The sequence below is a fragment of the Mus pahari genome, chromosome 1 (assembly GCF_900095145.1).
Source record: "Mus pahari chromosome 1, PAHARI_EIJ_v1.1, whole genome shotgun sequence".
In the NCBI taxonomy this organism is placed as follows: Eukaryota; Metazoa; Chordata; class Mammalia; order Rodentia; family Muridae; genus Mus; species Mus pahari.
In genome coordinates, this window is record NC_034590.1 from 109,759,107 (window position 1) to 109,770,534 (window position 11,428).

General features: G+C 42.6%; 1 protein-coding gene across 1 annotated transcript; it reads right to left on the minus strand.

The window, feature by feature from the left end:
* Positions 1-1,407: 1,407 nt before the first annotated feature.
* On the minus strand, positions 1,408-2,322 carry LOC110334619 (olfactory receptor 13G1-like). Its single transcript, XM_021216387.1, has one exon. The coding sequence runs from the start codon at positions 2,320-2,322 to the stop codon at positions 1,408-1,410; it is 915 nt and encodes a 304-aa protein (XP_021072046.1).
* Positions 2,323-11,428: the final 9,106 nt, after the last annotated feature.

Consider the following 11,428-nt stretch of genomic DNA (forward strand, 5'->3'; position numbering starts at 1 on the left):
TAGGAAAACAGCTATTGGATGGAACACAGGGCCCCCAATGGAGGAGCTAGAGAAAGTACCCAAGAACTGTAGGGGGCTGCAACCCTGTAGGTGCAACAACAATATGAACTAACCAGTACTCCCGAGCTCATGTCTCTAGCTGCATATGTAGCAGAAGATGGCCTAATCAGCCATCATTGGGAAGAGAGGCCCCTTGGTCTTGTAAACTTTATATGACCCAGCACAGGGGAAGGCCAGGGTCAAGAAGTGGGAGTGGGTGGGTAGGGGAGCAGGGGCGGGGGGGATATAGGGAATTTTTGGGATAGCATTTGAAATGTAAATAAAGAAAAATAATTTAAAAATAAAGAATAAGGAAAACAATGCCATGAAGTTGAAGGGGGCATAGAAAGGGCTGAAGGAATGAGGCAAATTGATAGATATTACAATTGATTGATATTACACACAGACATGAAATTTAAAACAAAATCTCAAAAATACAAAAAAGTAACTAGCTAATTAAATTATTATTGAAAGAGGAAATAAAAAACAACATTGAAAGGAACAGGGGACAACCAGGAAGAGGAAGAGAGGTTAACAGGCCATCAGAGTTTAGGATATGGACCTGAGAGAGCCTAGCTTGGAAGTGAGGATTTGGATGGGGCACAGGCTTCTGAAGGAGCGAACAGTTCCTGAGGCATAGCAGCCGTGTTCCCTCTCATGGTTCCTTTCTGGCCACATCCTTGGAAACAGCATGGTCCCAAGAAAGCAGCAGTCCAGCTGCATTACTTCATGGTGGTATTTATAAGGCCCCGGCACCAAGAACTCTCAGGCATCTAGCCAACTTCTGCTGACACCCTCCTGGGTGAGAGCCAGTTATGCCAGGGAAGTTGCTGATTGGCATTGTTCATGCATAGTGGACAGCATGGAAGACAAAGGCAGGCCTTATTTCATCACACATTATCATAGCATGGCAAGAGCCTGCACCAGAAATCTCTTTCAAAGGTACTGAAAGGGGGAAGGAATTTTTTTTTAAGATATTCTACTTACAAGACAGAACAATTGTCCTAAAACCTCCAGACCTCTTTACATCCCCAGGTCTCCTACCTACGTGCCAGCCACAACCAAGACTGAGTAATCTTTGTGGATAAAATGACAATATGGGCACAAAGCAGTGTCTATCGAGACAGAGCTCCTGGCTCCTATGACTGCTACATAGAGGGCTAGGAATATGCCACACCCACATTTGATGTTTCCTGGGGATTTGCTTAACAGCCACATGGTCTCAGAGCTTCTCTATGAAGTGCAGCAGTCCAACAGTTGTCCCTGATGGTTGAACAGGGTGTGTCCTCAGAAAAAGAAACAGAGACCTCTATCAAACCTGTGATCCCCCAGTCCAGAAGGGCTGAAGGCAGTGGTGCTGGCACAGGCTCAGCAGCAGGAGAGAAGTCTCCGGAGTGCAACTTTGACATCCTTGTTCCTCAGAGTGTAGATGAGGGGGTTCAAGGTGGGTGCCACCGAGGTGTAGATGATGGACACCACCTTGTCCTTGTTCAGTGAGTAGCTGGATGAAGGGCGAATATAGGTGTAGATGACAGTGGAGTAGTACATGGTGACCACGATGAGGTGTGCAGAGCAGGTGGAGAATGCCCGTTGTTTGCCTTCAGCTGAGCGTATCTTCAGGATGCTGGCCACAATAAAGCCATAGGAGAGGATGATCACAGAGAAGTTCCCTACAGCCAGGAACACATCTGCAGCAAAGGCCATGGCCTCATTCAATTGTGTTGGAGCACAGGAGAGCTTCAACAGTGGGGGAATCTCACAGAAGAAGTGCTCTATCATATTGGAGCTGCAGAATGGTAGACGCAGCACCAGGCTTGAGTTTATGCTGGTGTTAGTCAGGCTGATGGCCCAGACAATGCCAGCCAGGAATGCACACACCCTGGGGCCCATCCAGGTACTATAATGCAGAGGGCAGCAGATGGCCACAAAGCGGTCATAGGCCATAGCTGAGAAGAGTAGAAGCTCTGCCCCCAGTGACCACGTGAAGAAGAAGAGCTGGGCCATGCAGCCCCCATAAGAGATGGTCCTTCCCCCCACCATGGTGTCCAGTAGTTTGGGTAGGATGGTGGAGGTGCAAAGGATGTCCACCATGGCCAAGTTGACCAGGAAGAAGTACATGGGGGTATGCAGGGTTGGGCTGGCACTGATTGTCACCATAATGAGCAGGTTTCCTGAGACTGCAGCCATGTATAGGCAGAGGAAGCCGAGGAAAAGTGGTATCCGAAGGTGAGGCATTTCTGAGAATCCCAGGATGAGGAACTCAGTGACCAGTGTCCCATTCATCACAGAGCTGGGGAGACCTCAGGATCCAGGGGCAGTGGATTTCCTGTAACAGCTCTGATAGGATCTGAAGGTGAAAGACATGCTCCAGTTCTACTTTGTGCTAACGACCCAAACCAGATGTGGTGAGACTCACCTAGAGCCCAAACCTCAGTATTGCATGGGGTAAGAATAGAACTCTGTGCCAACCAATGCTGTAGACATCATTCTAGATACAGGACTTCTAGGAGACTGATGTAGCCATTCATAAACCTTAGAGATGCAGGATCTTTCTTCACTCCAGACCTCAGTGAGTATGGAGCACGAACAGGAATATTCCCCGGAGTGAAAGTCTGCATGTCCTGGCAACAGGGATAGTTGTGATTACCTTCTATTCAAGAGCTCAGACAGTGGGTGGGAGCAGGACAGAAAGGAGGAAGATGGCAAAATGTTCCTCAGCTGGCCACATAAAACAGCATTAACCATGGTCTTCACAGGTGACTGGTGCACTCACCTATACAAACTCTATTCGCTCCCGTGTGCATTATTGAAGCTGGGGGATTGAAGGCTTTAAAGCAGGGCACTTAAGTAGGGCACCAGGCAAGACTGAGTCCTGCCTCACCCCTGTAGCCATGCAGCCACATATTTGTGTCAGTGAAAAGTCTGCAGCTGAATTTAGAAAGCATTAAACCGAGTATGCTAAGATACAAAAGGGCCAAGTGATAAGGTAAAGGTAGACTATATAAACTATTGATTAAGTTTACAACTACAGGAGCTCAATGCTTATGTTTGCAAATAGTTCACTAGATTCTAGTTGCTTATGAAAGATTTTTATTATTTCATGCACCCGTATAAAGTCAGCATCATACAAATAATTGACTGCTTTCGGCTTGGGCCACAACACTCCTATCTGCTTTAGAAAATGTCTGAGAGGTGAATGAATATTTCAAGGTTGTGTCCCTGTAGGGGTGGCCAGAAAGTAGTAGACCCCACCCACCACGGAGGGTGCTCTCTAGCACAGGAGATGCTATATATTCCAATGTGAGATCTGAGAAGTGGATACAAGGGAAGGAAGAAAAAGAGGTGAGGGTAGAAAGACAGCGAGAGATAGGAAAGAAACAGAAGCACAGCCAAAGAAAGGCAGGTGAGGCAACAGTAAGAAGAGACAGAAATGGATAGGTTCCGCACCCATCCCACTCCACCCACAGGGCAGTGATAGACAGATATAGAAGCAAAGAAAGACACAGACAGAGAGACTGGGAAGACACAGAGGAACAAAGCCTGAAAGACAAAAAAAAATAGAAAACAGCGATAGAGTCAGAGAAAAGTACAGAAAGACAGAGAGACAGAGGCAGGGAAAGGCAGAGAGAGACAGAGAAGGGCAGAGAGACACAGAAATTAGGGAGCTACCAGGAGGCTTTGAGAGGAGATTATGCTAGGATTTGTCCAAGTTGTTAGATTTTTTTTTCAGATGCTTACAGAATTTTCTTGAAAATGCCAGCTTTAGTGATCCCATACACCTGGTCACACAGTAAAATTCAATAACCTAAACCTATTAAAACTCTATCATTAATAAGTAACACATGTAAATTCACAGTCAATTCAAAACTCACATGGAAAGCCTATGGCAAGAATCTTCCAAGGTGTCCTCTCCAGAAACTTCTTTCTCAGCGCCACAGAGACAGACAGACAGGCAGGCAGACAGACACACAGAGACATGTGCACACACACACACACAAACACACAGAGAGAGTTAACCATCACCATTCATTAGAAAACAGAATCAGATTAAAACTTCTAAAGAGCAAATGGTGGTATTTCTAAGTACAGAGGGGACATTAAGATGTCTGTGTGAGGACCAGGGGTCCTGCATCATCTATTATAGAAAAGACAAGTACTCACAGGGAGAAGCCAGGCCCCGAGAGACCAATTAGGCAGAACCACACTGGCTTTCTGAGCAGGACTGGCTGGGGAGATGACCAAGCCTCTTCTCAGGCAACACAACACACCCTTGTAGGACTGGTGACCCAAGAGCAGCTTGTCTGTCCCGCCACCCAGGGACTTGCTGTCTACCATTATCACCAGTGGCAGCAGAGGGTAGAGGGAGCACTCAAGCAGATAAGGTGATGATGTCTGGGCCTTGAGCCAATTAACTACCCAAACCACAATTTCTTCTAGTCTCAAAGAGCCCCTCATCCAGATAAAAACACTTGAGAAACCAAGGTCAGAGCTCTTTTCCCAGCCCTGTCTATTGTCCTCCCAAAAAGACTGTCACCTGTCACCATGCAATTTCATCTCCTCTAAGTGGATAATGTCCTTGGGCTGTGCAGCTGCCAGAATTCTGCTCTTTCATGTCCACTTACCTCAGCCAGTGAGCAAGAACAAACTTCACCTACGCACAATAACATCCCATCCCAGACCTGAAGTGACCTGCCCTTAGCAAATGGTGCTAGACTAGTGCTGGTCAGGGTCCAGGATCTGCTCTCTTCCCAGAAAGATCACAAAACTGCTGTGGTCTTCAGGGACATGAACCATTTTATGTTGCAATATAGTTAGCTATTTCTTCTATAGTCATGGCAAACTAGAGGCCTTGTCTGATACCTAGGCTCTGGACAGGGCACCTCTCCGGGCTAAGGGTGGATGTTGACATAAACTCCCCTTGCCTCTATAATCAGATTCATGCCTTAATCGTGTTCCTGGACTCAGAGGACCAATCACATCTCACTGAGCTACTTAAAGGAATAAGGACTGGTGTATTGGTCCACCATCTTCCTCCAGCCCTTCCCTGCTTCTGTCTACTTCACATTCTCTATACTACCAACAATCACTGACATGTATACATTGAATCCTGTGCACATGATTTCAGCCTGTGGTCAAGCCATCCATGTGGTTAATCACAATTTGTTGGTCACAGTCATGAACGAGGTCCCAAAGCAACCTCTGGGAACACTGCTGTGATTGCCTCACTAGGAAGCTCCCTACTCTACAAATGAACAGGAGGCATGACCAGCACGGTGTGGGAGAGGATGCATTGTTGGTGCAAGAGCTTTAACCATTCTTCCAAATGCTCAGGTCCTGCCTATATCTGTGATCAAGAGTAGGCCTTCATCTCCCAATATGACATAATTACACGTAGAGACAAGGACAGGTTCTCAGTATATAACCACTTCATAATGCCCATCAGCTGATACCAAGATCCCAGTGCACAAACCTGTGGGGTGAACAATCTCTCTCCAGACTGGTTAGAGGAAACCATTTGCACATCGGCTTTTCATGATATGGTTATGTTTATGAGGCAGAAGACATGAGACGAAGTGTTCAGAGTTAGCTCTAATCAGTGTATGATGAATCAGAAATTTATCCTGACTTCTCCTCAGCTTTGTGCCCTGGATGCACTGTCCTGGAGTGGCTGAAGATGATTTCAAATCCACAGTCCAAACAAAGCCAATTACAGTAAAGATGAAGTCTACCTCTAGGTACAGCCATGCCCTTGTTGCCTCTCTTGAGTGGGTAAGAGGTCAAGGACCAGACTGAGTGGGGATGGGGGAGGGGGAAATGGAGTAGGTGGAGGTGTCACCCTTTAAAAGGTGGGTTAGTCTTTAGGTAATATACTTTTCCTTCCTAGGACCTCCTCCCACTTGAGCAGTCTATGGGAGCTGCCATGAGGCTTGGCTGGGTCTGCCAGCCTTCCTGAGTCCTGACCATGTCCCTTCAGATGCTGGACAGAGCATAAGTGTGTCCTTGAGCTCCCTAGCACTGTCATGCTTCCTCACTCTCTCTCACACTCTGCTCCCCACCCCTGGCTATCTGTTGCATGTGACAGACCCTGCTTCCGGTGATTTTCAAACATGATTTCCCCTTCTCTTCTTCATCCTTCTCCTCCCAGGCAGTTGCAAGATGTACAGTTTGCTTACCCTGGATTTTTAAAAAATTCCTGAACATGTTAGGCCTCTTTTCTTTTATCTAAATCAATCCCCTCAGACATGTGGCTGACCTCCACAGTTGTTTATTTGCTTTCTTGCTTACTTGTTTGATTTCAGGCAGAATGTTTTCTTGTCCTGCCTCCTCTTCCCCCATTCTTTTACTTTGAGTAGCTGTAAGTGTTACAGTTTACCTGAACCCCAGGCTTTTCCTTTCATCTCTAATAAGTTCTCCNTGCACTTCCATATGAGTTATTTCTCAAATTAAGACATCCATAACTCTTAGAACCTTCCTGATATTATATAATGGTTCTACCCAAATTCCCTACAATTTCCAGTATCATGTGTTCCCTTATTTTAATGATTTAGTTAGTGGGGAGAATGAGCCCATTGCTGTAGGCCCAGAAGGCATTAAGCCTCTCATACACTTTAGAACCTGAAGAATAGTAATACCCCAAAACTCACAATATAGTCTTCTTGAACATTTTATTCATCTAGAATATACTTTGCATCTTGAATAAAATCCTCACCTAACTCAATGAGGCATATAGGTCATTACTTAGCCTCTGAATTGCATCACAATTGCTGTAGTTGGAGATGTCATGGGAGAGAAAGAAATATTGTCTCTTCTTGTATAGCTTGATACATCTACTGCCACCCAGAAGCACAGTGGATTCAATGGCTCATAGGAGAGATTGTTCTCCAGTAATGGCAAGGAACTAAACAGAGTGATAGAGCATGGAGCTAGATCTGTGGTAACTGTAATCAGGTTGTTGGCATGCTCCCCTGGAAAAGGTCACAGCGTGCTTTCCTGGGAATCCAATCACCAGTCTTTCCTGTCTATACAAATCTTAGAGATGCTAAAGTGTACAGATACCAAAATTAACTAGGGGTAGGACCTTTGATTAATGCAGATGCCCATAAAATCATTTATTCAAGAAGCTTGTCTTGACAGAAACTTTCTGTGGTCGGTCAGCCCCTTGAGTTTTTGGAGTAAGTAGATGATGCTGTAACAGTCCCTTCTGTTAACATGTCTCCTGCAGCATATATTCAGTCCAGTGTACTGACATAGTATCCTCAATACACTCAAACTTGTCTGGTCTCAGAAGCTAAAAAGATCAGGCCGGGTTAGAATTCAACGTGGGAGAACCTNAGTTGAGCAACTCCATAATCAAGTAAATGTATGTCTTAAGGTTATTATGATGCAAGAAGACACCCAGTGGCCCACCCATTGTGTGACCCACCCACGTTTGCAGCCACTACAATGTGTGTGGTGGAGGGTTGGGAGAGAAAGAGAAGCAGAATGGTTTGAGCACTGTGAAGAAAGGTTTGTGATGAGAGGGTACTAAAGAAGAGTCTGATGTGCATAGCCTGCCCTGCTCCCTGATGCCATACTAAACCCTGTGTGGATCTGTGTCCATGCAGCAGCAGGGGACCTACATTGATATCAGTGAGCCATACCAAAGGCCATTGTGAAGTTCTTGATCTGGGCAGCTGCCTGGGACCATTCCTGGGCAGCACAATAAATCTGGTCCTGCTGGTAGACATACAGGTGAACTGACCTGGAGGATATGAACATGGAAGAGCTGCACCTCTATATTGTTTGTCTGCTGTGTAGTTGTGTGGGCAAGAGAAAGATGCCCTGCCCATCCCTGGCCTCTTGCCACCTCTGGCAGGCAGGAAAGCTGGCCCGGAGGATATGAAAGCAGGAAAAATGGCACCACCAGTTCTTGAGTTAGCCAGGGAGGATGGTGCTCGAGAGCTGCCCCTGGTATTGTGGGTGTCAGAGAGCCTAATTCAGCTACCACCCAAACCCATATCCAGGGCTTTAAGTTGACCCACCCCAACACCTATCCCATCTATAAACTGCTCTATGGGGTTGGTTCTGCAGATCCATTACACAGGTAAATAACGGAATATCTGAGAGGAGTCCCAGTGAAGATCTAGTATTAATAGTGTAACAGAAGTCAGAGGTCTCAAATGAGAACAATGACTAATTGCAATGAACATTTGCAAATAAAGATGTTTGGACAAAAGTATATAACTGTGGACACATTGTGACAGACTGCAGTTTCCATGACACTTTTTGTCTTGTTTATTTTTATTTTTATTTTTATTTTCTCTGTGTGTGTGGGTGTTGCAAGAGCAGAGGGCAGATACAAAAGGATGGGAAATGAGTTGAACTGAGATGCATGATGTGAAATTCACAAAATATCAATAAAAATTTTTAAAAAGATTATTACACTACATGTCATATACAGAACAAAGAAAAAATAAGGTATCTTTTTAAAATTATTATTATTTTCTTTATTTACCTTTCAAATGTTATCCCGAAAGTTCCCTATACCCCCCTGCCCCTGCTCCCCTACCCACCCACTCCCACTACTTAGCCCAGGCCTTCCCTTGTGCTGGGTCATATAAAAAAACTAAGGTAACTTACTATGACAAATGATAACAAGAAAAGGAGCAACAACTTGGAGTACTGAAAAATTCAGTTTCTAAACACAGAAATTAATTTTAATATATGATGGTGAAATACCATATTAATACAAACAATCAGAATACCTAAATTAACTACAATATAGTTTTCAGTTTTCATAATAATGCTTAACCTGACTATATAATGGCTACTAAAATATATATTTTATATAGAGAGATAATAATGAAATACAAGAAAATACAATCAAACAGGTAGAGGTCTTTAAAGAAGAAACAAATAAATCCCCTAGTGATGTGCAGGAAAATACAATCAAACACATGTAGGAAATAAGTAAAACTGTGCAAGATGTGAAGGTGGAAATAAATGCAATTAAGAAAGCACAAACTAGGGGAATCCTGGAGATGGAAAACCTAGGGAAGAGAACAGGAACAACAGATGCAAGAATCACCAACAGAATGCGTAAGATGGAAGAAAGAATCTCAGGCATAGAAAATACAATAGAAGAAATTATATCAGTCAAAGAAAATGTTTAGGCTAAAAAAATTCCAAAATCTGGGATACCATGAAAAGATCTAACCGAAGAACAACAGAAATAGAAGGTGAAATATTCTAGCTCCATGACCCAGAAAATATTTTCACCAAAATCATAGAAGAAAACTTGACCAACCTATAGAAAGAGATGCCTATAAACATATGAGAAGCTTATAGACTATCAGTTATACTGGACCCTAAAAGTAAGTCCTCCTGCCTCATAATAATCTAAACATAAAAATCTACAGAACATTGAAAGAATATTACAAGTAGCAAGGAGAAAATGTCAGGTAACATACAAAGGCGTACCTATTAGAATTACACCTGAATTCTTAAGAGACTCTAAAAGCTAGAAACACCTAGATGGATATCTTTCAACCTCAAAAAACCACAAATGTCAACCTAGACTACTATACCCAGTAAAACTCTCAATCACCATCAATGGAGAAAACAGGACAAATCCAAATTCAAACAATATCTATCCACAAATGTAGCCCTACAAAAAATACTAGAAGGACAACTCCAACCCAATGAGGATAACTACATTCAAGAAAACATAGGAAATAAGTATTGGCATACCAGCAAAAGCAAGGGAGGCACACACACACACACACACACACACACACACAAACACACACAAACACACACACACTAACACCACTAATATAAAAAAAAACAGGAAATAACAATCATTGGTCGTTAATATCACTCAACATCAATGGACTCAATTCCCCAGTAAAAAGATACAGAGTAACAAAATGCATATAAGGAAAACACCTCAGCAATGAAGATAGACATTACCTCAGAGTTTTCCAAGCACAGAGACCTAAGAAGCAAGCTGGAGTAGCCATCCTAATATCTAATAAAATAGACTTTCAACCAAAACTAGTCAAAACAGACAAGGAAGGTATTTCATACTCTTTCATTAGAGAAAAAAATCTACCAAGATGGTATCTCAGTTTGGAACATCTATGCCCCAAACACAAGGACATCTCCACATTTGTAAGAGAAACATTTCTAAACTTAAATCATACATCAAACTCCACACATTAATAGTGAGACTTCAATACCCCACTCTTACCAGTTGATGGATCATTCAGACAAAGACTAAACAGAGAAATAATGAAACTAACATACATCATGGATGAAAATCGACCTAACAGATATCTATAGAATATTTTACCCAAACACAGAAGAATATATCTTCTTCTCAATAGCTCATGGAGCCTTCTCCAAAATTGATCATATAGTCAGTCACAAAGCAAGCCTCAACAGATAAAAGAAAATTGAAATAACACTTTGTATCTTATTAAACCACCATAGATTGAGCTGGACTTCAACAACAGCACAAACACCAGAACGCCTACACACTCATGGAAATGGAACAACTCTTCACACAATGATCTCTGGGTCAAGGAAGAAACAAAGAAAGAAATGAAAGACTTTCTAAAATTCAATGAAAATGAAAGTACAGCATACCCAAATTTTTGGGACACAATGAAAGCAGGGCTAAGAGGAAAGTATGTAGCACTAAGGGAATCCATAATGAAATTAGAAAGTACTTATACCAGCAATTTAAAATTATACCTGAAAGAGAAGCAAGCACACCAAAGAGGAGTAGAAGGCAGGAAATAATCAAAACCAGTATTGAAATCAGTCATTTAGAAACACAGAAAATAATACAAAGAATCAATGAAAACAAGAGCTGGTTCTTTGAGAAAATCAACAAGATAGAGAAATCCTTAGCCTAACTAACCAAAAGACAGAGAGACAATATCCAAATAAACAAAATCAGAAATGAAAAAAGAAACAGAATAACAGATACTGAAGTAATTCAAAGAATCATAAGGTCTTACTTCAAAAGCCTATATTACACAAAATTGAAAAATCTTAACAAAATGGACAATTTTCTACACTGATATCACTTACCCAAGTTAAATCAAGATCAGCCAAATATTTAAAGAGCCCTATAATCCCTAACAAAATAGAAGCAGTCATTAAAATTCTCCCCCCCCCAAAAAAAAGAAAGCCCAGGGTTACATGGTTTTAGTGGAGAATTCTACATGACTTTCCAAAAAGAGCTAAAACCAATGATGCTTCAAATTATTTTACAAAACAGAAACAGAATGAACACTGACAAACCCAGTCTGAGGTCACAATCACGCTGTTACCTAAATCACACAAAGACCAAACAAAGAAAGAGAACTTCAGATCAATTTCTCTTATGAACATTGATGCA

Coding starts and splice junctions, on each gene's coding strand:
- LOC110334619 (XM_021216387.1), bottom strand. CDS start 2,322: ATGAATGGGACACTGGTCACTGAGTTCCTCATCCTGGGATTCTCAGAA.